The 27,605-nt window shown below is 43.4% G+C and overlaps 2 protein-coding genes across 2 annotated transcripts in view; both read right to left on the bottom strand.

Moving 5' to 3' along the window:
* Positions 1 to 9,124: 9,124 nt before the first annotated feature.
* The window catches only part of LOC139933341 (uncharacterized), a 41,017-nt gene continuing 22,536 nt past the window's right edge, over positions 9,125 to 27,605 (bottom strand). The window contains exons 4-8 of the mRNA XM_078283344.1: positions 12,047 to 12,370; positions 11,118 to 11,375; positions 10,534 to 10,641; positions 10,101 to 10,237; positions 9,125 to 9,508 (exon numbers count right to left, since the gene is read on the bottom strand). Of these exons, the coding sequence (XP_078139470.1) occupies positions 10,134 to 10,237; positions 10,534 to 10,641; positions 11,118 to 11,375; positions 12,047 to 12,370 (794 nt within the window). The 3' untranslated portion in view covers positions 9,125 to 9,508; positions 10,101 to 10,133. The remainder of the gene's footprint in view (positions 9,509 to 10,100; positions 10,238 to 10,533; positions 10,642 to 11,117; positions 11,376 to 12,046; positions 12,371 to 27,605) is intronic.
* On the bottom strand, positions 16,875 to 21,474 carry LOC144538020 (chymotrypsin A-like). The gene is made up of 7 exons (XM_078281847.1): positions 20,877 to 21,474; positions 20,109 to 20,212; positions 19,213 to 19,292; positions 18,710 to 18,788; positions 18,448 to 18,628; positions 17,657 to 17,790; positions 16,875 to 17,088 (listed from the first exon to the last, which is right to left on the bottom strand). The coding sequence occupies exons 1-7, from the start codon at positions 20,926 to 20,928 to the stop codon at positions 16,927 to 16,929; spliced, it is 792 nt and encodes a 263-aa protein (XP_078137973.1). The 5' UTR covers positions 20,929 to 21,474; the 3' UTR covers positions 16,875 to 16,926.

Here is a 27,605-nt window from a genome sequence, read left to right as displayed (position 1 = left end):
GATTTCTCTTTCTTGTTATTTCGGCATGTTGTCTTGTTGAGGTTCTGGTTTCTGTTGTCTCTGTTGGTCATCTTGATTTTTTTTCTTACTTTCTCTTTAGTTTGAGACATTTCTGTGTCTCAGCCACACAGTTTGTACTTCTTCTCTCCTTCTTTCACTAAACCCAAACCTCACTGGACAGAGCAGGACATTTACTGACACTGCAGGTAACAGTGCTCCATTCCCCCAATGACAATGTATGCAGTTAAAGTACACTTATGTTAAGTTATGTTAAGTTGCATCACATTAAAATGTATCCAGATGCTGTGTACAGAGTGAAGCCAATATTGTGTAAATGAAGTGTGTTTTTATAAAGGCTGTCAGGAAGACTGTAAATGTTACATTGAAATGAATGACAGTAAGTTTTTACAGTAACCCATCCAAAAGCAATTTTCAAAATCGTTTGAAAATGCATTAGAGTTAGAACTTGATTTTTAATATTTATAAGGAGAAGCAGAGAGACCCGGGTTCAACCCCCCCAACCTGCTGAAGTGACCTTGAACAAAACACTGAATCGCTGCCAGCTGCAGACCCTGACCTCCCTGTGTGTGTGGGAGGGGAGTACATTATCCTGAATTTCCCCAAGGGGATGAATAAAGTGCTATCTTATTAAATACTGTCTAACATGCATTAGATTCATTTAAATTTACTTTGTATCCAGAGACCCAAGTTGTTCCGGTGTTTTTAGGATGTGTGGAATTCTTCTCACACACTATCTCTTTGTTTTTCCCATGGTGCAACTGAGGGCATCACAAGGTGCAGTCAGTCAGTCAGTCAGTCAGTCAGTCAGTCAGTCAGTCAGGCAGTCAGTCAGTCAGGCAGTGAGTCAGTCAGTCAGTCAGTCAGTCAGGCAGTCAGTCAGTCAGTCAGTCAGTCAGTGAGGGATGCTTAGTGAGATAATGCACTTGGTCAGATGGCCTCTAGAGGGCGTCTTTGACTGTGAGATGCAGTTTCCCATACAGAGGCACAAAATCAACTTGGTCAGTGTATAGAAATTGATCTGAATCGATCTCTGATGCTCACATCATGTCATGTTTGTCATTTGGAGATGTGCAGACCAGCAGACCAGCAGCATTGTACTAATCCAGTCTCCACAGAGTGTGAAAACAAAAGTGAAACTTAACATTCCACTATTTACTCCAAACTTTCCTGTGTTAGTAACGGATTTGTAAACAGTAACACGTCTTCTGCTGCCCTGCAAACTTTAACAGTAAGTAACGTTATTACCTTGTGGTATTTAAGCAACGTTATGGAATTAACTAATTGAACCGTGTCGCAGTGTTACAGTGCAAAGAACACACGTGGCGCTGGTCTGTACAGGATCTGTGCTTGTTTTATCTTATTCTGTATGTCTGTAATGGGTTATATACCTTGTGTAAAGCACTTTCAATTGTCTTTGTGTACGAAATGTGCTATATAAATAAACTTTCCTTGTCTTGCCTTGCCTATTGCATTTTCGGCTCAACATATCAAAGAATGTCATCTGCATAAAGTGATATTTTATGTTCTTGGTTACTAATTTTCTGACCTTTTTATGTTTGCATTTCTTCTCATACACATAGCTAACGGTTCTGTAGCCATTGCAAAGAGCAGTGGGGATAGTGGGCATCCTTGTCTTGTTCCTCTGCTCAAAGATAGTGGAGCCGAGCAAATGCCATTGGTTGAAACCATAGTCTTGGGATAACTATAAAGCGTTTTAATCAATTTTTTAAAAACTGGTCCTGACTTAAATTTTGATAAAACCGAGAACAGAAAAGTCAACTCAATTCTGTCAAATGCCTTCTCTGCATCCAATGACAGCAGCAGAGAGGCTGTTTGATTATTATTCAAGCAGTTTATCACGTTCAAAAGGCGTCTCAGGTTGTCTGAGGAACGAAGCCTGTCTGACCTGATAAAACCTTCTCCCGTCTCCCTGCAATCACTTCAGTAACAATCTTATCAAAATGAAGGACGCCTGTAGGCTGGTATGAGAAGCACACAGTAGGGTCTTTACTGCTTTGATATAATACACTGATAGATGCATAATTCATTATTTCTGGGACAGTGCTCCTATCGCAACAATTCTCAATCATAGGCATGAGAATTGGGCTGATATGAGACCAAAATGATTTATAGATTTCTCCAGGGAATCTGTCTGGTCCTGGCATCTTGTTTTCAGGTGTAGATTTAACAGCTGCTAAAACCTCCTCCGGTGTGAAAGGGAATTAAGGAGCTGTTGATCAGAATCTGATAATGTTAATTATCAGATCAATTATCATTTTTTGTTCTTGATCTGTGCCTTGTTATTGTCCTCCCAGACCCCAGCTTAACTTATAATTATTTAAATTCTTAGTCCTTTTTCTAGTATCTTTTTATCCTAGTATTTTTATACCCTTGTTGTTTTGTTTGTACTTGTATTTGCCTTCACCGTGATCTGAGAGAAACGACATTTCGATCCTCTGTATGTCCTGTACATATGGCAGAATTGACAATAAAGTTGACTTTGACTTTGAAGTGTCATTAACGGTAATTGCAAAAAGAGGGGACACGCTGAGCCTGGTGAGAAATACTGGCTACCTTAAGCTCGCAAAAAAGGCTTTTTAACATGAGCAAACTATTTAAACTATTGAAATATCTTGATGTCCATTTTATGTCCGTCGGGTCGGAGCTGAGCACTAGTGAGAGCCCTGCACTTGGTGATTTTCAGCGACGGATGACAAGAAGTTAACTTCAGCCTGAGTGCAGCAACGGCTCACAGATTTACTTGGACTGCATATGCAGAACCTGACTGAAGCCCTGCTCTGCGTGCCACCGACAATTTTCTTTACGTTACTGGCTATTTCTGTCTCATTGACACATTGATGTCACCTCAATTTAAAGAGCGCATTTGTTTTGATGAACTATTGCCCTTTTTGACAGAGGGAGGTACTGATAAGTGTTTCCAGCTAATACCACCCACTACCACCCACTTTGCAGTAGGTGGTACTTTCACTAAACGCACCTTCTCAAACACGTCACATGCAGTATTTTCAATCAAAGCGCAGCCGGTGTGCAGGGAATGGTAGCGACGCAGCCTTATGAAGCATCAATATGGTAAGTTAATATTAATCCACTTGCAGAACATTGCATAATTCTTTAGATGTTTGAATGTGTTTTTTCTTCCAGGCAGCCATTCATTTCCATGTATTTCCATGTATTACGGTATGAAAATCAGCATGCAGAGACTTGGAACTTGCTTGAGATCCATCACAGTGAACATCCTGCCTGGGTGTGTTTTTGTCAAAGTTACTGAAATGTTTTGTGGTATTTCATTGATTTGAAAAGTCTCCATGTCTTCTGGTGCGTTCACATGCTGGTGGGAAGCTCCGACATCCTCGATGCCAAACAGCACTGCATTCACATGCTATTTGGTCAATAATGTTGATTCTTATGTATAGATGGAATGACAATAGTAAATGTTTCTACACACTGCCTGTATTGTCCTGATATAGACAGTACAAGCCAAGTGAGTCCTTACAGTAATAACTGATCTGAATATGATTATTGTTACGCCCGGCCTAGGGGAAAACCGAGCATAGCACAAAAGTGACTCCCCTCTTTCCCCACTCCCAAAGATGACCAGTGCCACAGCAGGTGCAGTCCAAACAGAATTGATTTATTAAACACCTCTTCAATAAGGTAGCAAAAGCGTCGGGGGGAGCACAGCCAAAATAACAAACAGAACGAACTCTAATGAAAAATAACTAACTTACCTAACTTAAGCAAGCGAAAACAAAAATACAAGCAGCTTACCTGCCTCCCTAACATAAACAAGAGAAAAGAAAACAAAGAAAAAGGCTTCTCACCCCTACGGCTACCGGGACTGCTCTTTCAGAAGGTATATACAGAATTAACAACAAGGACAGTCTACAACACTAGGTCAAGACAACATTCATGTGGCAGAACACAGCACGGTCTGGTTGGGAGCCAGGAAGGAGAAGGAGTGAGCCGGCATCGGACAGACGCCCTTTTTGAAGTAGGCGCCATCAGCCTCCCGTCCAATCACCAGCCGCCACCTGCAACTCGACACTCTGGGGAGAACACACAAACGGGGTGAACACCGCCACCCTCAGGCAGGGAGGAAGAAACAACACAAATACACACCCAAACACAAACTATGACCCAGGGTCATAACACCCCCCCACCTAAGATCAAACATTTCTTCCCCCAAGAAATGCTTGATTTCTAAAACCCCACACGAGACAATGCATCAGCCACAATATTATCCACTCCTTTAATGTGATGTATCTCAATGTTTAAATCCTGCAGCAATAACGACCAGCGCATAAGACGCTGATTGTTATTCTGCATGCGAGACAGGAACACGAGAGGATTGTGGTCTGAATAAACATGAACCGGAATTGAGCTCGAACCAACATAGACCTCAAAGTGCTGTAACGCCAAAAGCAATGCCAAGGCTTCCTTCTCAATTGTACTGTAATTCAATTGGTGTTTGTTGAATTTCTTTGAGAAGTAACACACTGGGTGATCAATACCATGATCATCCTTCTATAAAAGAACAGCGCCTGCACCGTAAGCACTGGCATCTACCTCCAACTTAAAGGGATGTGCAAAATCAGGTGCAGCCAGTACAGGCGCGCTGCATAGAAGAGCCTTGGCAGAATCAAATGAGTCCTGACACACAGCAGTCCAGCCAAATTGGCTGGAGGGGCTTACCAAGCTAGTTAGGGGCGCAACTACACTAGCAAAATTTTTACAGAACCCTCGATAATAGCCACACATTCCCAGAAACCTGCGGAGTTGCCGCCGTGTTTCTGGCACAGGAAAATCCAGGATGGCCTGGACTTTGGCCAACAGGGGGCGCACCTGCCCCTGGCCTACTTGTTTTCCTAAGTAAGTGACTACAGCCTTACCAAACTCACATTTAGCCAGATTCAAAGTCAAAGAAGCACCCTTCAAACGACTGAATACTTCCCGCAAACTGTCTACATGCTCTGACCAGCTGGAAGAATACACCACAATGTCATCCAAGTACGCCTCACAGTTTTTGACACCAGAAAGAACTGTATTCATTAACCGTTGGAAAGTGGCAGGAGCATTTCTTAACCCAAATGGCATAACGGTATACTGTAAGAAATGGTCAGGAGTAACAAAAGCTGAGACCTCAGATGCACAAGGTGTAAGGGGCACCTGCCAGTAACCCTTCAATAGGTCTAACTTAGTGACGTACTTGGCTGACCCGACACGATCTATACAATCATCCATACGTGGCAGAGGAAATGAGTCTGGCTTAGTAACGGCATTCACTTTACGGAAGTCATTACAAAAACGAGGCGTTTGATCCGATTTCGGAACCAAAAGCGAGGGTGAGCTCCACGGGCTGGAACTTGGCACAGCAAAGCCATTTTCCAGGAGATACTCAACCTCCTTTTGCATTGCAGCCCTTTTTACCGGATTGACGTGGTATGCGTGCTGTTTAATGGGCTTATGGTCACCAACATCTACATCATGCTGCAACACTGTAGTTTGAGTGGGCTTATCACCAAATAACGGTGCGTGACAACGAATAAGATGGCAAACATCACTTTTGGCCGGCTCAGACAAATACGACAAATGTTCCTCCAGGTTTTTCAGAATTTTTGAATTCTCTAATCGCGCACATGGAACTGAAACAGGCTGCCCACGCAACCCGTCCTCCTCGGGACTGTACGATGGTGACACAACAGTCGCCACAGGAGAGACACATGGCACAGAGTTTACAGTTGGCACCTCGGAGGTTTCACGAACAAAATATGGCTTCAACATATTGATGTGACACACACGGGACTTTTTCCTCCTATCCGGCGTACTAACTACATAGTCTGTGTCACTCAATTTGCGCTCAACCTCGTAAGGACCACAAAACTTTGCCTGGAGGCTGGACCCAACAATAGGTAACAGAACCAAAACACGGTCACCTGATTGAAAATTGCGACTGAGTGTTTTCTTATCATACTGTTTCTTCATTTTAGACTGTGCAGCGGAAAGGGAACTGCGTGCCAGCTCACAAGCCGTGTGCAACCTCTCCCTGAATGAACTCACATAGTCAAAAATGCTGTGCGCGGGGCTGGGTTTGTCTGCAAGCCACCTCTCCCGCAGCAAACGTAGCGGGCCGCGCACAGTGTGCCCAAAAACCAACTCAGCCGGACTAAACCCAAGAGACTCCTGTATGGTTTCACGAATGGCAAACAGAAGCAGTGGCAGACCCTCATCCCACTCCCTGTTTGACCCGGCACAATACTTTCGAAGCATGGACTTCAACGTGATGAAATCTCTCCAGTGCGCCCTGACTCTCCGGGTGGTACGCACTGGAGATCTGATGCTTAATGGACAACTCTGTCATCACCTGTGAAAAAACCTTGGACATAAAGTTAGATCCCTGGTCTGTTTGAATGCGTTTGGGCAAACCAAAAGTGGAAAAGAACTTAACCAAGGCTTTCACCACTGCTTTAGCCCTCAACGTGCGCAACGGGACAGCCTCAGGAAAACGTGTGGCTGCGCACATGATGGTAAGCAGGTACTGGTGACCAGTCTTGGTTTTTGGCAAGGGACCGACACAGTCTATTATGACATGCTCAAAAGGTTCGCCAATTACCGGGATCGGATGTAAAGGAGCCGGAGGAATAACCTGGTTTGGTTTTCCAGTAATTTGGCAAACATGGCAAGATCGACAAAATTTGGTGACATCGGATTTTAACCCTGGCCAGAAAAAATATCGGAGCACCCGATGATATGTTTTCTTGATCCCCAAATGGCCGGACAGACTGTGATCGTGAGCTAAACTTAACACTTGGAGCCGGAACTCTTTCGGCACAACAACCTGGGAGACCACATCACATTCCATCCCAGACACCGGGGACCATTTACGCAACAACACACCTTCATCAAACAGATAAGACACTGGCTGTGAAGCATTTCTCTGTTCCTGAGCTGCAGACAAACATGCAGCCAATGTACCATCTGACTGCTGAGCCTGGATAAGCTGATCCTTATCTATTGCCAAACACAAATCCATATTATTAGGCAACACATCCACAGTAACAGGCACACTTTCAGGTTCAGAAGAGGGGCTGACCGGATCATCAGACGCGTTCAAAAAACAAATCGGAAAGGTCCACTAAATCACCAAGCTTACGAGCCTGGGCACGCGTCACGACGCACGCCGGAAAAACGGGAGGCAAATCGAGCGCAGCGGGAGCAACAACACACACATCAGCAGTGGGGATTTCAGTGACCTCGGGAGTAGGAAACACTTTCTCACCAGCCAAATCATTCCCGAGGATGAAATCTACTCCTGCAACAGGTAGCTGATCACGCACACCAACTCGCACTGTACCAGACACAAAGGAGGAGGAGAAAATAACTGTGTGAAGCGGCACGCGTAAAACACTCAGTTTAATTCCCCACACCAATAAGTCTGAACCACAGTACGACTGGTCGGAAAAAGGCAGGACACCACGTCGAGCCACAGAATACTTCGCACCGGTATCTCGCAGAATAGTAACGGGAACCCTGTCCACCTCACTGTCAGTCAGAGAAACAAAACCCTGCGTAACGAAAGGCTTAAAATCATCGTCAATTTCTTTTGTTGGCAAGGTTGCTGTCAAAAGTTCAGGTTGGCTAGCGACTGGCCCACACTAACAGCAGAGGGCCCTTTACCCTTCATCTGTTCTTTTTTTTGTAACACAGGACAAACTGCAATGAGGTGGCCAGGTTCATGACAATAAAAGCACGCACGGTTTTCACCCCCGGGGGAAAAGTTGCCCCGAGAAACTCTTGGTGAACGCGTTCTTCTATTGTCACGTACCGGGGATTCGCGACGCACGGGAGATGGAAAAACACTCTTGTGAGTTAAAGCAAACTCATCTGCCAGAACAGCAGCTCCAGCCAGAGACGCAACCTTTTGTTCGTTCAAATACACGACAATGCGCTCTGGCAAGCACTTTTTAAACTCCTCCAGAAGCACAAGCTCTCGCAGCTGCGCGAAATTCTTAGCTTTACTGGCGTGACACCATTTATCAAAAAGCACTCCCTTCTCACGCGCGAACTCAACATAAGTCTGGTTGACACTCTTTTCACATTTTCTAAATTTTTGTCTATATGCTTCAGGCACCAATTCATATGCACGTAACACAGTAGCCTTAACAATCTCGTAATCCAAGCTCTGTTCAATTGTGAGGGTGGCACACACCTCCTGAGCTTTCCCTACCAATTTACACTGAAGCAATAATGACCAAACATCCTTTGGCCAATTCAAAGTGGCTGCAATGCGCTCAAATGCGTTGAAATACGAGTCCACCTCAGACTCCCTGAAAGGTGGAACCAGTGCAATGTGCCTGCTCACATCGAAGCTTCCACGGGGAGAGTGTGGGGTTTGCTGTATGACAGGTGAATGGGGAGCAACACTAGGCTGGCGTTCCAGCTCTAAAGCCTTCACCCTAAGGTGCATAGCCTCCACCTCCAACTCCCGATTTCTCACCTCCATTTCTTTAATGCGGAGAGCCAGCCGGAGCTCCTCAGCCGCCATCCCCGACGTAATAGGAGGATCTGTGGGAGTAGTGGGCGTGACGGGCGGCACTAGACCTCGGAGCTCCACGTCACTTTTCCCTTCTCCCTCTGGAGTGGATGAACCCTCAAGCAAACCCCCCTCCTCCAGCTTCTCAACCACGAGCTCTCTCAGCTCCTCTTTCCTCGCATTTACCGGCACTTGCACATTAAACAAATTCGCAATGAGCATCAAATCCACTTTTCTACATTTATTCACTTGCTGCAAACTAGGATTTCTTGCAAAACCGTCCAAATCGAAATCCATAGTGCCACTCAAGAAAAAAGTGTCAACCAAAATTATGAAACAAAAATAGGTCAAAATACCTACCGAACCTACCCGACGAAACATGAGAAAAGAACGGACGAGCCCCCAATTTATGTTACGCCCGGCCTAGGGGAAAACCGAGCATAGCACAAAAGTGACTCCCCTCTTTCCCCACTCCCAAAGATGACCAGTGCCACAGCAGGTGCAGTCCAAACAGAATTGATTTATTAAACACCTCTTCAATAAGGTAGCAAAAGCGTCGGGGGGAGCACAGCCAAAATAACAAACAGAACGATCTCTAATGAAAAATAACTAACTTACCTAACTTAAGCAAGCGAAAACAAAAATACAAGCAGCTTACCTGCCTCCCTAACATAAACAAGAGAAAAGAAAACAAAGAAAAAGGCTTCTCACCCCTACGGCTACCGGGACTGCTCTTTCAGAAGGTATATACAGAATTAACAACAAGGACAGTCTACAATACTAGGTCAAGACAACATTCATGTGGCAGAACACAGCACGGTCTGGTTGGGAGCCAGGAAGGAGAAGGAGTGAGCCGGCATCGGACAGACGCCCTTTTTGAAGTAGGCGCCATCAGCCTCCCGTCCAATCACCAGCCGCCACCTGCAACTCGACACTCTGGGGAGAACACACAAACGGGGTGAACACCGCCACCCTCAGGCAGGGAGGAAGAAACAACACAAATACACACCCAAACACAAACTATGACCCAGGGTCATAACATTATTTATTTGTATATTGCTGAATTCTGGCCACACAATAGATGAAAAGCAATCATGTGTTCAAGGGAGATGGAAGATTGCAAGTCAACAAAAGGGTTTCCCAATATTTATCTGAAAAACTGTCACGGTGAGGTGTGGTGAGGACCCAAATGCAGGACAGCGAGGCAGGTAGTGATCAAACCCCAAGACTGGGAGTTTAATATAACGGGTGCAGGAAACAACAGGTAAACAAAGACGGGAGCACTTAACAGACACATGACAGAAAATAATGAACCGACAAAGACTGACTGGGGAACAAGACTAATATACACATGGGGAGGTGATTACAAATCAGACACAGCTGGGGCAGACAGGTACACATAGAACTAAAAGAACCAGACAGGGAAACAAGACACAAAGAAATACAAAACCTAGACAATGAACAAAGGGACTGAAAGTCACAACCGTGACAAAAACAATCATATCTTTATAGTTAGCATTATAGTTACACTATTGTGCTGATGGTCTTCGGACCCCAAATGCTAGACTTGGCCACCCTCTGGACCCCCCGTGTAAATAATCCTGTCTCCGCCTCTGTACTCGATCCTGACGTTAGCGTAGGTTGCATCCTGGGCATTTTCACAATCTGTGGAGAGGAGGGAAGGAGATCAATCGGTGGCCCAAACATATATTAAACATGACATGATTACACAAGCTCAGTGGTAACAAGCCAAGGTATGTGTTCAATGTAAGCCACACTGTCTGTTGGGTTCACCGTACGCTCAACACATCTGAGGGTAAACTACAGCATATCGGTTTCTGAATATCCCACCTCTACAGCTGGCTACATATACTGTATGTGCACAACACTACTGTACATGCAAAAGATGAAATTCTTATAGCACTCTAAATGTAATGATGATGAAAAAAGTTGTTTTGGACCTTGAGCTGTTGAGTTTTTCATTTTCATCCGAACACAGCAGATTCCCACCACAGACACTAAGAGAAATACCGTTGCTGACAGTAAACGAGCTATGGCCGGGATGTGCTCTGTTCAAATGACAAGAGATCAGGTGTTAAGTTAACCTGTTAATGAAATGTGGTCTCAAGGAGATGTAAGGACAAATACAAAATGGAAATGACGTTAATGAAACCACTGCAGCAAAATGAACCATCTTACTAATGTACCATGGGTCTGTGCTGGGGAGAGCCACGGTTTGATTGGAGGGTCTAAAGGACACTATGATGCCAGTCTGCTTACCCATGGTGGATGCCTCAGTTTCTTGGATTGTGCTTGTGGCTGTTGTTGTTGGATTCGTTGTTGCTGGTTTAATACACAGGGTATTTGTGGCTGCAAGCACCCACTGCGATACGTACGTCCCATTGGATAAGGTGCATTCAATGAATATGAGAACACGGTAGGCATGTGCATGCAGACTGAGTACCCATGGTGAGTCTGCAGTGTTATCATAATCAGTGTCATGTTCATCAGCGTCACACATTTTCATACTCACGTTCTGGCTCACCTTCACAGGCTGATATGTTCTTGCTTGCAGTGGCGCTGCTGATGTGATTCTTGACCGAGCAGACGAGCTGTCCCGACAGGCCTGGTTTCAGAGTGATGCTGTTCGTCTCATTATCACCGGAGACGAGCTCGGCGTCCATCGGCGCGTGTCCGTTCAGAGTCCAGCTGTACTGAGGACTGTCCCCCTCACAGGAGCAGGACACCCTCATCTCCTCCTGGGACAGACACTCAGAGGCCAGCAGGGGGGAGGACACGGGGGCTGAGGGGGAAAGACTCAGATCAGTTTTGACTTTGCCAGAATCTGTCAGCTTTTACAATGCAATTAGAGTCATGTGGTGGAAGTCAGTGTGTCATCACTGTTGTGTGAAAACCTCCAAAATGTCAACTTTTCAGGAACTCAGAAGAACAGCCTTGTGTTTAGTTTGACCACCATGTTTTTTTTGGGTTCATCCAGTGGGTTTTGAAATGGTTTCATAAAACCCAAGAGGATGGAAAATGTATGTAATCCTTCAATTGAGGTGAAAACATGAAAATCACCAAAATTGGAGAAATACGTTTTTCAAATGACAACACTGATGTACAACTATATTCATGTACAATGTTTCTATTTTCAGGTGTGCATTTGTTTGCAATGCTAAAATATAAACACAGGATAAGAATTTGTCAACTAGTTTAATATTGCAGAATATTTTTTAAATAATTTATTTATAATTAACATTATTACTGACATTGTATTATAAATGTATATATTAATCACACATCATATTACTGACAGTTAAATTACTGACATTGAGTATTCCCATAAACCCAAACAGAGACAGCATGTCCTCCACTTTGTGCTGCAAACTGACAAGTGGCTATGAGATACTGGAATATGTGGCCTATCATTATTTCCAATTTCTCCAACGGTTCATAAGAGTAATTATTTACCTTGAATGGACAGTTGTAGTTTTCGTGTTGCAATACGCTGTCCATGTTGATTAAAGATGCGAAGGGAATATTCAGCATTGTCAGTCCAGCTGATGTTACTTATCCTAAAAGTTCCATTACTGGGAGTAAAGGAGGATCTGCTTTTTAACTCATTAACCACAACCTTATTATTTTTCACCATGAAAACTGTGAAATTTTTGTTCTTTATCCATTTGTATGCACACATTTCTGAGGCCTGAGTGATCAGTCGGAGAACCACAGTTCCTCCCAGAGCTCCGAAACATTGAGCTCCATTCTGTCTGCCGTCACAGTAGGTTTCCACACCTAGAAATTCAAAAAATAAGACAAAAAAAGTAAATATCACAATCAATATCCATATCCAAGATTTTAGGTGTGGGAAAATATTCGTGTATTGAATATGAAACAGTGTATAGGGGTATATTGTGAGTAATAGGTTTGCTGTAGCTGACTGTGTCAGACCACAGTATGCAGACAGGAGGTTCTTCTTGGGAAACACAGCCACACAAACACTGAGACTGTTCATTTAACCCCATGTTCCCTGACTTTAGCTGACTTTCCCCTTAAATTTCCCCTGAAGCAGCTTCAAAGTTAGAAAAAAAAACAACTTCCTATACAACTATGTCACATCCATATTCTGTATCTGCTCATTCCAATGCTTTCTTGAAGCTCTAGCTGCTTATATTGAATGAAATATTAAAATGCAAGATGCCATGTTTTTATGGCTGCACCATTACATCAAATGCAAAAAATGTAGATGTTTGTGCATCATTTTCTACACATTTCCCTGTAATTCAGCTTGACACATTTGGTGTCTTTGGAAAACTTGTTATCTTGACTAGAATTTAAAATAAAGTTCTGTGGGTTTGAACAAAGCTCGGCCGTGCGACCTGCGTTTGTAATGATGGAGCCAGCGGCGGGGGCGGTAGGGAAGAAGAGGTTAAATGGTGAGACTGTTGCAGCCTCCCACTGTCTCGCCTTGGAAGTTCCAATGCTACAGTTTTTTACTCATGGTCATGCAGAGACATTAATATGTTCTTGAAACTGATTCTATGTGTTACTATATATCTATACTGCTCAATAGTATTTGATTATTCATGACTATTTTCATTGCATTTTGTGATTGAGTTAATCCTCGTAGTATTGTTGATCTTCTATACTCAAAGACAGGAACTGTCGAAGGCCAAGATGTCCAGTCCTGAAAGTATCATTGAATACATTAATGTGCAGTGGGCTGTACTTGTGATACTGTATATCAATACATACTTATGTGAATTCATTCCTGAATTCCTACACCATTGCTACTACAAAATAATTTAATAGTAAAAAGCTATTGAATGTTAAAGGATCTCAAATATCACTTTCACACTAGTTGGGAATTGATTTAAAATTAATATATCAACAAAAGTGGGCAATTCTCCAGAACACACAGCTCATTTCCAGCCAGGGAAGCTCATTCAGCTTCAGAACACACTCTGATAAAGATTAAACTATACTCATGACTATACTTTATCAATAATTATCTTGTATTTATATTCATTCACCATTATGGATTACTGGTTCAACACAAAGCAGCTTATTCACACAATATACAATCATGAATATTAATACGTGACAAATAGTGAAACAGCTCACCATGAGAGACTCCAAGTAGCATCATCAACAGTCCGAACACAGCTTCCATGTCTCTGTTCACCCTCAGCTGAGCCAGTCGCTCCTTTCAGACAAACTCCTCTATTTCTAACTGTACACCCTAAAACACCCTGCTGCTGAGGAGAAGTTAGAAGAAAAAGGAAGTTTTTCAGTCTCACTTAAGTAGTCACAACCAATTGCCTTTGTGTGTTAAATAGACTGAATGGAGGAGAGGTGTGTATTCTTCCTTCATATTGAAAGAGGATTTGAGCAGGACAGGTGAGACTTCTAAGGTTCATGTGCATATATAATAAGGCAGTAATCAAGTAACAATAATAAAAATATATACTCCTAGAAGGGACTGTATTAAGCACACGTTAAGGACTTTTCCGTATCAACCAAGCAATCTTAATTTAAGTATATATTTTGTATTAGTATTACAATTAGTATTAGTCTTGGCAGTAGTAGGATTAGTAATCCTATATCATAGTCATATAGCTGTGTGGGCATTGCCAAGAGCTGCAGACCTCTATGGACGCCAGAGGCTCCATTACAGTCACTCTCCATTTGAACATTGCTCTGTAGAAAACATCTTGCAATTCAATTGTATTCCTCTTCATTCCTCTCAGGTCTGTTTCTGTCATCTGCATGGGAGCTCATCATCTATCTGTCTATATTCAACATTTTCTGGCTCTGCACTCTGTTCACACGATGAAGTCAGTCATATATCTGTCGCTTCATTAGATGTCACTTCGTTAGATGGCCTCTAGAGGGCGTCTTTGACTAAGAGTTGGCCTCTCGTCTATGGGTTAAATGCCACATTCAGTCCCACACACTGATAAATGCCACTGACTCCCACTCTCCGCCGATTTACAGATATCCACGTCTTCTGCTGCCCTACAAACTTTAACGGCAGGTAACGTTATCACCTGTGGTATTTAAGTTACGTTAGCCGCGGCGACACTGATCCGTTATCTCCGTTCATTTCAATTCATTTTCAAAAATAGCTGTCTGTTATCCGGACAGGACTGATGATGCGTCCATCTCCATCAGATTTCCATCCGTTTTCACAGACAGAAAGTTCAACCCAGTTCAACCTGTAGGCATTCCTACATCTGTTTTGGAAAAAATAGCGGCAATCACAGACACAGCAGTACAACCAAAACAAAGATAAAATGGAAAAAGCCTGCTATAATGTTGGGATGACTGTAGGTTTTCCAGGTCAGTTTCTTATTTAATACTGTATAGTCTGTTTAAGTATTTTCCCCCTAAAATTCACCAGAAATTATCATTTCACAGCTGTTCTTTAAAAAACATCTCCCGTGGGGGCCATACCCCCCGACCCCCCTAGAGGGTTGGTGTTGTCAGGGTCGATGCATCTCAACCCCTCCCAGTGTTCAAACCAAAGTTACGCCCTTGTACTCACCACATGGTAAAGGAAGTACACTAGGCTAGCTGACTGATTATTTCAGTTCCTCATTTTTCATACTGACAGATACCAGGCCTGGTGTTCGGTTCAAACCTGTTGCCAACAAACTGTGGTTCAAATTCAAACAGTTATTTAAAGTTCAACAACTTGTGAAAAGGCACTTGCAGAAATAAACACTCACATTTTATGTACAATATCCAGTGTATGGATTTAAGAAAAGCAATGTTTAATATAATATCCATTTAATATAAAACCTACTTCAGTTTTAGTTGAACTCTGGCAAGGGTTTCTGAAGCTTCGTTTAATAAGATCAAGATACGTCGGTCACTAGTGATCGGTTCAGATACGTCGGTCACTAGTGATCGGTTCAGATACGTCGGTCACTAGTGATCGGTTCAGATACGTCGGTCACTAGTGATCGGTTCAGATACGTCAGTCACTAGTGATCGGTTCAGATACGTCGCTCACTAGTGATCGGTTCAGATACGGCGCTCACTAGTGATCGGTTCAGATACGTCGGTCACTAGTGATCGGTTCGGGGAAAATCGACCCCCCCACACAGAAAACGGCTAACGAGGAGGAAATCTCAGCTGAATAATGGAGTGGAACCAGATGGACGTTCAGTCTGAAGATCAGACTAAATAAGTACCATGTACTTAAACAAAAGTAAAACATGGAAAATCAACAGTAGGCCTACATGAATTTCAAAATGGGATCTCATTTTTTAACCTCACATTTGAACATGATGAACATACACACATCAGAGGGGTTTGTGATTAAACCTTGTGCAAAACCAAAGTGTAAAATTAGATTTTATTCACAGTGATATGCCAGATCTTAGGCTACTATTGTGATGCAGTGCTGTTGGCCTTGTTGTACAGGACAGGTTTAAATCTGGAAACAACAGAAGAATCCCAGATGCAAAACCAAGAGGATGAAGACTTCAGCTAGTCATTACAGTGATTACAGCATTCAACTCTATAGATATTTTCCTTCCATATTGGAACAATAAAGAAGGCTACAGCATTTTTATATACACAATGCCTATGCCTTACCCATTGCATTTTCAGACTCAACATATAAAAGAATGTCATCTGCATAAAGTGATATTTTATGTGCCCACTCTATAGGCTATAGAGTGGGCATCCTTGTCTTGTTCATCTGCCCAAAGATAGTGGAGCTGAGCAAATACCATTGATTGAAACCGTAGCCTTGGGATTACTATAAATAGGTTTTATAAATAGGTTTATAAAAACAAACTTAAATTTTGATAAAACAGAGAACAGAAAAGTCAACTCAATTCTGTCAAACGCTTTCTCTGTATCCAGTGACAGCAGCAGAGAGGCTGTCTGACTATTATTCAATCAATTCTCCAGGGAGTCTGTCTGGTCCTGGTTCCTGTCTGGTCCTGGTTCCTGTTGTTGTGTAGATTTAACAACTGCAGGAACCTCCTCTGGTGTGAAAGGGGAATTAAGGAGCTGTTGATCAAAATCTGATAATGTTAATGGTATGATTTTTAAAAAAGAATCATTTCCAAATTATGTAGAAAATTACAACCGATAATAGCAAAAACACAAATTTTTCCTATTTCTGGCATCATATTTGCATTAGGGCGTGTTGGGTCTGCCAGTAGTGCAACACTCCCCTGCTGCAGCTTCATAGACACTTCATATAAACTTCACACACCCTCCTGCTTCACACTGGAAATAAATTCTAAAAACAACAGACCACAACCAGCTTGTAGCTAGACTTTCATTTTATTGATTGTCTGGATGAAACTGAAAACAGTATGAAGGTGGATTTAGTTGGCGGCGATGGTCTGGTCCATCCAGGCGCGCAGCTCGGTGACGCGGGCGTACACGCCGGGCATTGTGGGAGTGCAGGTTCCGCTGCCCCAGGACACGATACCGACCAGGGTCCAGGCTCCGGCCTTCTGGCAGACCAGGGGGCCGCCAGAGTCGCCCTGAAACACAGCAGGAGGAAAACCAGTCGCACCAAAACATCAAGCAGTGATGCTGATAAAGCTGCAGGAGAACTGAGCTGCTGCACCTCTGGCTCTAATGCATGTGATGCTGCTGTGAGGAAACATATGCAGCAGGTCTGAAACTTTTATCTTTGCATGTGTATTTTCACCTGGTTTCTGTCTAATTTGTGTTTTTTTTCCTTGGGGTGAGATGCTTTCACTGTTCAAGCCCATCAAGGTTCCTCTGTGTCACCTGCACAGTTTGTATTTCTTTTCCTCTCTTTTTCAACTACTTTATTTGTGCAAATAACTAAACTGAACTAAACCTAAAACAAATAAAAAGCTCAGTAAACGAATCATGACTCTGGATGTATGTATGGCAGTGTTGCACTTTGCATTGTCTCTCCACTGTACATATGTACTCTGCTCTGTTGAACTGAAGTTGATGTTGTAAACGTCAGAACATTTTCTTTTTCTATCTGTACTGAAGTATATTCTCCCGGTCTGACTGTGCGGCGTTGAAAGGGACTTGACATCAAAATGGCCGCCGTCCGCCACTGTCACCCACCATGCAGGAGGAGGCTCCGGAGGCTCCGGCGCAGATCATCAGGTCGCTGATCTTGTTGCCCCAGAAGCGACGGCACTGCTCATTGGTCAGCAGGGGGAGGGCAGCCTGCTGCAGCAGGGCGGGGGTGTCAGGAGCTGCAACATACAAGATTTAAATCAGACGACTGAACCAAGCTAATCATTATCCTGTGTGAATGTGTTTCATGAAGCACAGAGGTTGGGAGGGAATTCATGAATTACATGAAGTCTCTACATGATACCAGTCCCATGTGAACAGGACTTAAGACTGATCCGGTTTGTTTAGGACTTTAGAAAAACCCAGATGAAGCCCAGAGTTTTCAGTCCAGCGGTGTCCGACCTGATCCACGGAGGGACGAGAGTCTGCAGGTTTTCCTTCCAGCCTTCCGAGTTCCTCCTCTCTGCTTGAAGCTGCTAATCAGTGAAATCAGCTGCTGTAGTTTGGTTGGAAGGAAAACCTGCAGACTCTCAGCCTCCATGGTTTAACTCCACTGTTTCAGAGTGTGTGTTGTGGCGGTCAGGCTCACAGTGTGAATGTGTGTGTAGATGCAGCTGGTCTTCAGAGTGTGTGTTGTGGCGGTCAGGCTCACAGTGTGAATGTGTGTGTAGATGCAGCTGGTCTTCAGAGTGTGTGTTGTGGCGGTCAGGCTCACAGTGTGAATGTGTGTGTAGATGCAGCTGGTCTTCAGAGTGTGTGTTGTGGCGGTCAGGCTCACAGTTTGAATGTGTGTTTAGACGCAGCTGGTCTTCAGAGTGTGTGTTAGCCTCCCTCACCGTTGTGGCGGGTCAGGCCCCAGCCGGAGGTCACGCACTTCATGCCGCCGGGGAAGTTGTCTCCGGTCTCGGCCACACACACCGGGGAAACACGCACGCCCGTCTTGGCGGGGCTGGCCAGCTTGATCAGCAGGATGTCGTTGTTGATGGTGTAGCCGTTGTAGCGGGGGTGCTTGAACACCTTCGGGGGGAAGCGGGAGGGTCAGCTGGTGGAACAGATATAAATATATTCTATATTCTATCCGGGACAGACAGAGTTTACCTTGCCAACCTTCATGACCTGGATGTCCTCAGCGCTGGAGGAGCGGTCGTGTTCACCCAGGATCACACGGTGGGACGTCCTGCACCAGACAGCAGACAGCAGTTCAGTTCAATCTGATTCACTTCAATTCAGTGATATTCTACTCTACTCTGTCCTATTCTGTTCAGTTCAATCGTATTCAGTTTGATTAATTTCATATCAGCTCAGTCAGTTCAGCTCAATACAGTTCAGTGTTTTCCCCTCCACAGCTATTTGTCAAAGCAACAAATAAAAGAAAATATTCTGACTTCACCCTTTCCCTTTCCATTTATTCTCATGACTCCTTTAAATTCATCTTTTATTTAAAATGTAGATGATTTGACATTAAACTGTAACTGTAGACAAATAAACTGGCTCATTGGAATACGTTTACAATACGTTTTGATTTTGACATTTCCGATCGATATTGAAATTTGCTATTGCCCCAGAGCAGCAGGCTTCTTCTGCTCGTTGCCTCGACTTACTTGACGTTGCAGTGAGCAGCCGTCACAACCCAGTTCTCACTGACCAGAGAGCCGCCGCAGAAGTGGAAACCGGTGTAATCCTGGGATCAAAACACAGAACGGTGAATGAGACAGAAAGAAATCCAGATAGAACTACGAGCAGTGAAGGTTTACTGTGGTCTGCAGCAGCGCTCACTCTTTAAACCTCCTGGACTGATTCAAGCTCAAGGAGGTTTGGTTCAGTTTCTCCTCAGGAATCAATAAAGTTCATCTGATTTTATTCCTTCTGTAAATTTCTGACTGTTTTTTTCCCAACAAAGGAAGAAGGCATTAACTTAACCAAGTCAACAAAGTCAACGAAGCAGCTTGTTACAGGCCAGTTATGTTTGTCAGTGTGTCTGAACAGTTAGTGGGTCAGTTTGTTTTTATACTGCTGAAGGTTTGGTTTATTAAGAACAGAACAAAAATCTGTCCAACTCAGTTTCAGAGTTTCATTCCAAATTGAGATTTCCATAATCTGAAAATGATAAATAATGTCTGGCATAGAAATATAACTCATTATGAGATGCTGCTGAGGTTATAAACCAACCTGAGGCCTTAGACTACACAATACTAACATTTTGGAGACTAAAACCATTCTTATTTATGAAATACAGAGTAATGAATTACAGCAAGCAATTCTTTTTTTTCTAAATTTGTATTAGTTATATTTTGCATTCCTGAAGGCAAAGTAATATTTTTCATGCAACAGTTTGGCTGCATGTCAGCTGCTGTGTGTTGTCTTTATAGTTGAAATTAAATGAACTGCTGCCACCTTGTGACAGAAGTATGTAATCCAATAATTTTAAATCAGCATTTGATGTGAACTGATGTGTGTGTTTAATCAGCAGGAAGTGTGTGTGCTGCGGTGTGTTTACCTGCAGGGAGACCTGCCAGGGCCAGGAGTGAGGCACCGCCTCCTCACCGTTCACGATGCGGGAGTAACCAGTGATGACTGGAGGGATGGCTGGGGAGCCGCAGCCTGACACACACACACACACACACACACACACACACACACACTGCTTATTACACAGCTAGCAGCAGTCAGTCCTGCTGGACTGATACATGCAGAAAACATTACTACAATCTGAAGGCAGACAGTTAGACCGGCTGACAAAACACAGCAGCAGTCAGAATATAAAGGATCATACAGCAACTTAAATAACTGTTACTATATTATATATAATATATAATATATAATGTATAATATATGGATAGATCTACAGCTTCATCATTGATTCTTTATTTTTCAATTCATTTGTAAGTTTGCTTCGTGGACATCTTGCATCTCACTCCAAATGTCATTTACATACAAATTAAATGTTTTATAATATCCTGATCTGTTATCTGTCGTGCAAACCTGTGTATATCTCTGGGAAATGTAAATTCAAAGTTAGTCAGGTGTATTGCCTCTTCATATTTTTTTGTATTATATTTTCATATCTTTACTGTCTTTTAATTTTTTAAATCTTTCTCAATACTCCAATTCCTCCTTGTGGGATTAATAAAGTTTCTATTTATCTCTGATTTCAGAACCATCCCAGAAGAACACCACACACAAATAACTGTAAGGTCGTAATGTGAAGGACATGAACAGGCACACATCTGAATGTAAAACCCTTCCTGATGTGTGAGCAGCTCACCGTAGGCGGCGCCGGCGAAGGCGAGGCAGGACAGGATCCAGAGGAAGGCCATGTTTTCAGCTTGGTCCTCTGCAGCCTCCGCTCCTCTTTTATACCCGAGACGTTCACCAATTATTAACCCGCGTCAGCGTAATCCCGGCCGGGAACACGCGTGTTGTCGTTCCTCTCTGCCCGGACTCAGCTGCTGATAATCCACATTTTCCCAGACGTGTTCAGAGCGAGGAGGAGGCTCGGGGTTTAGTTCTTTATCTCTGTTTCTACAGACTCAGCCGAACTGGAGAGACTTCAACACAATTTAGATTTCTCTTTCTTGTTATTTCGGCATGTTGTCTTGTTGAGGTTCTGGTTTCTGTTGTTCAGTTCATCTGAATCTCTGTTGGTCATCTTGATTTTTTTTCTTACTTTCTCTTTAGTTTGAGACATTTCTGTGTCTCAGCCACACAGTTTGTACTTCTTCTCTCCTTCTTTCACTAAACCCAAACCTCACTGGACAGAGCAGGACATTTACTGACACTGCAGGTAACAGTGCTCCATTCCCCCAGTGACAATGTATACAGTTAAAGTACACTTATGTTATGTTATGTTAAGTTGCATCACATTAAAATGTATCCAGATGCTGTGTACAGAGTAAAGCCAATATTGTGTAAATGAAGTGTGTTTTTATAAAGGCTGTCAGGAAGACTGTAAATGTTACATTGAAATGAATGACAGTAAGTTTTTACAGTAACCCATCCAAAAGCAATTTTTAAAATCGTTTGAAAATGCATTAGAGTTAGAACTTGATTTTTAATATTTATAAGGAGAAGCAGAGAGACCCGGGTTCAACCCCCCCAACCTGCTGAAGTGACCTTGAACAAAACACTGAATCGCTGCCAGCTGCAGACCCTGACCTCCCTGTGTGTGTGGGAGGGGAGTACATTATCCTGAATTTCCCCAAGGGGATGAATAAAGTGCTATCTTATTAAATACTGTCTAACATGCATTAGATTCATTTAAATTTACTTTGTATCCAGAGACCCAAGTTGTTCCGGTGTTTTTAGAATGTGTGGAATTCTTCTCACACACTATCTCTTTGTTTTTCCCATGGTGCAACTGAGGGCATCACAAGGTGCAGTCAGTCAGTCAGTCAGTCAGTCAGTCAGTCAGTCAGTCAGGCAGTCAGTCAGTCAGTCAGTCAGTCAGTCAGTCAGTCAGTCAGTCAGTCAGTCAGTGAGGGATGCTTAGTGAGATAATGCACTTGGTCAGATGGCCTCTAGAGGGCGTCTTTGACTGTGAGATGCAGTTTCCCATACAGAGGCACAAAATCAACTTGGTCAGTGTATAGAAATTGATCTAAATCGATCTCTGATGCTCACATCATGTCATGTTTGTCATTTGGAGATGTGCAGACCAGCAGCATTGTACCAATCCAGTCTCCACAGACTGTGAAAACAAAAGTGAAACTTAACATTCCACTATTTGCTCCAAACTTGCCTGTGTTAGTAACGGATTTGTAAACAGTAACACGTCTTCTGCTGCCCTGCAAACTTTAACGGTAAGTAACGTTATTACCTTGTGGTATTTAAGCAACGTAATGGAATTAACTAATTGAACCGTGTCGCAGTGTTACAGTGCAAAGAACACACGTGCCGCTGGTCTGTACAGGATCTGTGCTTGTTTTATCTTATTCTGTATGTCTGTAATGTGTTATATACCTTGTGTAAAGCACTTTCAATTGTCTTTGTGTACGAAATGTGCTATATAAATAAACTTTCCTTGTCTTGCCTTGCCTATTGCATTTTCGGCTCAACATATCAAAGAATGTCATCTGCATAAAGTGATATTTTATGTTCTTGGTTACTAATTTTCTGACCTTTTTATGTTTGCATTTCTTCTCATACACATAGCTAACGGTTCTGTAGCCATTGCAAAGAGCAGTGGGGATAGTGGGCATCCTTGTCTTGTTCCTCTGCTCAAAGATAGTTGAGCTGAGCAAATGCCATTGGTTGAAACCATAGTCTTGGGATAACTATAAAGCGTTTTAATCAATTTTTTGAAAACTGGTCCTGACTTAAATTTTGATAAAACCGAGAACAGAAAAGTCAACTCAATTCTGTCAAATGCCTTCTCTGCATCCAATGACAGCAGCAGAGAGGCCGTTTGATTATTATTCAAGCAGTTTATCACGTTCAAAAGGCGTCTCAGGTTGTCTGAGGAACGAAGCCTGTCTGACCTGATAAAACCTTCTCCCGTCTCCCTGCAATCACTTCAGTAACAATCTTATCAAAATGAAGGACGCTTGTAGGCTGGTATGAGAAGCACACAGTAGGGTCTTTACTGCTTTGATATAATACACTGATAGATGCATAATTCATTATTTCTGGGACAGTGCTCCTATCGCAACAATTCTCAATCATAGGCATGAGAATTGGGCTGATATGAGACCAAAATGATTTATAGATTTCTCCAGGGAATCTGTCTGGTCCTGGCATCTTGTTTTCAGGTGTAGATTTAACAGCTGCTAAAACCTCCTCCGGTGTGAAAGGGAATTAAGGAGCTGTTGATCAGAATCTGATAATGTTAATTATCAGATCAATTATCATTTTTTGTTCTTGATCTGTGCCTTGTTATTGTCCTCCCAGACCCCAGCTTAACTTATAATTATTTAAATTCTTAGTCCGTTTTCAAGTATCTTTTTATCCTAGTATTTTTATACCCTTGTTGTTTTGTTTGTACTTGTATTTGCCTTCACCGTGATCTGAGAGAAACGGCATTTCGATCCTCTGTATGTCCTGTACATATGGCAGAATTGACAATAAAGTTGACTTTGACTTTGAAGTGTCATTAACGGTAATTGCAAAAAGAGGGGACACGCTGAGCCTGGTGAGAAATACTGGCTACCTTAAGCTCGCAAAAAAGGCTTTTTAACATGAGCAAACTATTTAAACTATTGAAATATCTTGATGTCCATTTTATGTCCGTCGGGTCGGAGCTGAGCACTAGTGAGAGCCCTGCACTTGGTGATTTTTGGCGACGGATGACAAGAAGTTAACTTCAGCCTGAGTGCAGCAACGGCTCACAGATTTACTTGGACTGCATATGCAGAACCTGACTGAAGCCCTGCTCTGTGTGCCACCGACAATTTTCTTTACGTTACTGGCTATTTCTGTCTCATTGACACATTAATGTCACTTCAATTTAAAGAGCGCATTTGTTTTGATGAACTATTGCCCTTTTTGACAGAGGGAGGTACTGATAAGTGTTTCCAGCTAATGCCACCCACTACCACCCACTTTGCAGTAGGTGGTACTTAATTAATTAAGTTAAGTTAATATTAATCCACTTGCAGAACATTGCATAATTCTTTAGATGTTTGAATGTGTTTTTTCTTCCAGTCAGCCATTCATTTCCATGTATTACGGTATGAAAATCAACATGCAGAGACTTGGAACTTGCTTGAGATCCATCACAGTGAACATCCTGCCTGGGTGTGTTTTTGTCAAAGTTACTGAAATGTTTTGTGGTATTTCATTGATTTGAAAAGTCTCCATGTCTTCTGGTGCGTTCACATGCTGGTGGGAAGCTCCGACATCCTCGATGCCAAACAGCACTGCATTCACATGCTATTTGGTCAATAATGTTGATTCTTATGTATAGATGGAATGACAATAGTAAATGTTTCTACACACTGCCTGTATTGTCCTGATATAGACAGTACAAGCCAAGTGAGTCCTTACAGTAATAACTGATCTGAATATGATTAGAAGAGCCTTGGCAGAATCAAATGAGTCCTGACACACAGCAGTCCAGCCAAATTGGCTGGAGGGGCTTACCAAGCTAGTTAGGGGTGCAACTACACTAGCAAAATTTTTACAGAACCCTCGATAATAGCCACACATTCCCAGAAACCTGCGGAGTTGCCGCCGTGTTTCTGGCACAGGAAAATCCAGGATGGCCTGGACTTTGGCCAACAGGGGGCGCACCTGCCCCTGGCCTACTTGTTTTCCTAAGTAAGTGACTACAGCCTTACCAAACTCACATTTAGCCAGATTCAAAGTCAAAGAAGCACCCTTTAAACGACTGAATACTTCCCGCAAACTGTCTACATGCTCTGACCAGCTGGAAGAATACACCACAATGTCATCCAAGTACGCCTCACAGTTTTTGACACCAGAAAGAACTGTATTCATTAACCGTTGGAAAGTGGCAGGAGCATTTCTTAACCCAAATGGCATAACGGTATACTGTAAGAAATGGTCAGGAGTAACAAAAGCTGAGACCTCAGATGCACAAGGTGTAAGGGGCACCTGCCAGTAACCCTTCAATAGGTCTAACTTAGTGACGTACTTGGCTGACCCGACACGATCTATACAATCATCCATACGTGGCAGAGGAAATGAGTCTGGCTTAGTAACGGCATTCACTTTACGGAAGTCATTACAAAAACGAGGTGTTTGATCCGATTTCGGAACCAAAAGCGAGGGTGAGCTCCACGGGCTGGAACTTGGCACAGCAAAGCCATTTTCCAGGAGATACTCAACCTCCTTTTGCATTGCAGCCCTTTTTACCGGATTGACGCGGTATACGTGCTGTTTAATGGGCTTATGGTCACCAACATCTACATCATGCTGCAACACTGTAGTTTGAGTGGGCTTATCACCAAATAACGGTGCATGACAACGAATAAGATGGCAAACATCACTTTTGGCCGGCTCAGACAAATACGACAAATGTTCCTCCAGGTTTTTCAGAATTTTTGAATTCTCTAATCGCGCACATGGAACTGAAACAGGCTGCCCACGCAACCCGTCCTCCTCGGGACTGTACGATGGTGACACAACAGTCGCCACAGGAGAGACACATGGCACAGAGTTTACAGTTGGCACCTCGGAGGTTTCACGAACAAAATATGGCTTCAACATATTGATGTGACACACACGGGACTTTTTCCTCCTATCCGGCGTACTAACTACATAGTCTGTGTCACTCAATTTGCGCTCAACCTCGTAAGGACCACAAAACTTTGCCTGGAGGCTGGACCCAACAATAGGTAACAGAACCAAAACACGGTCACCTGATTGAAAATTGCGACTGAGTGTTTTCTTATCATACTGTTTCTTCATTTTAGACTGTGCAGCGGAAAGGGAACTGCGTGCCAGCTCACAAGCCGTGTGCAACCTCTCCCTGAATGAACTCACATAGTCTAAAATGCTGTGCGCGGGGCTGGGTTTGTCTGCAAGCCACCTCTCCCGCAGCAAACGTAGCGGGCCGCGCACAGTGTGCCCAAAAACCAACTCAGCCGGACTAAACCCAAGAGACTCCTGTATGGTTTCACGAATGGCAAACAGAAGCAGTGGCAGACCCTCATCCCACTCCCTGTTTGACCCGGCACAATACTTTCGAAGCATGGACTTCAACGTGATGAAATCTCTCCAGTGCGCCCTGACTCTCCGGGTGGTACGCACTGGAGATCTGATGCTTAATGGACAACTCTGTCATCACCTGTGAAAAAACCTTAGACATAAAGTTAGATCCTTGGTCTGTTTGAATGCGTTTGGGCAAACCAAAAGTGGAAAAGAACTTAACCAAGGCTTTCACCACTGCTTTAGCCCTCAACGTGCGCAACGGGACAGCCTCAGGAAAACGTGTGGCTGCGCACATGATGGTAAGCAGGTACTGGTGACCAGTCTTGGTTTTTGGCAAGGGACCGACACAGTCTATTATGACATGCTCAAAAGGTTCGCCAATTACCGGGATCGGATGTAAAGGAGCCGGAGGAATAACCTGGTTTGGTTTTCCAGTAATTTGGCAAACATGGCAAGATCGACAAAATTTGGTGACATCGGATTTTAACCCTGGCCAGAAAAAATATCGGAGCACCCGATGATATGTTTTCTTGATCCCCAAATGGCCGGACAGACTGTGATCGTGAGCTAAACTTAACACTTGGAGCCGGAACTCTTTCGGCACAACAACCTGGGAGACCACATCACATTCCATCCCAGACACAGGGGACCATTTACGCAACAACACACCTTCATCAAACAGATAAGACACTGGCTGTGAAGCATTTCTCTGTTCCTGAGCTGCAGACAAACATGCAGCCAATGTACCATCTGACTGCTGAGCCTGGATAAGCTGATCCTTATCTATTGCCAAACACAAATCCATATTATTAGGCAACACATCCACAGTAACAGGTACACTTTCAGGTTCAGAAGAGGGGCTGACCGGATCATCAGACGCGTTCAAAAAACAATCGGAAAGGTCCACTAAATCACCAAGCTTACGAGCCTGGGCACGCGTCACGACGCACGCCGGAAAAACGGGAGGCAAATCGAGCGCAGCGGGAGCAACAACACACACATCAGCAGTGGGGATTTCAGTGACCTCGAGAGTAGGAAACACTTTCTCACCAGCCAAATCATTCCCGAGGATGAAATCTACTCCTGCAACAGGTAGCTGATCACGCACACCAACTCGCACCGTACCAGACACAAAGGAGGAGGAGAAAATAACTGTGTGAAGCGGCACGCGTAAAACACTCAGTTTAATTCCCCACACCAATAAGTCTGAACCACAGTACGACTGGTCGGAAAAAGGCAGGACACCACGTCGAGCCACAGAATACTTCGCACCGGTATCTCGCAGAATAGTAACGGGAACCCTGTCCACCTCACTGTCAGTCAGAGAAACAAAACCCTGCGTAACGAAAGGCTTAAAATCATCGTCAATTTCTTTTGTTGGCAA

This window comes from Centroberyx gerrardi, chromosome 1 (genome assembly GCF_048128805.1).
Source record: "Centroberyx gerrardi isolate f3 chromosome 1, fCenGer3.hap1.cur.20231027, whole genome shotgun sequence".
In the NCBI taxonomy this organism is placed as follows: domain Eukaryota; kingdom Metazoa; phylum Chordata; class Actinopteri; order Beryciformes; family Berycidae; genus Centroberyx; species Centroberyx gerrardi.
The sequence above is the reverse complement of the archived record's forward strand: the minus strand, read 5'-3'. Positions and strand labels throughout refer to the sequence as shown.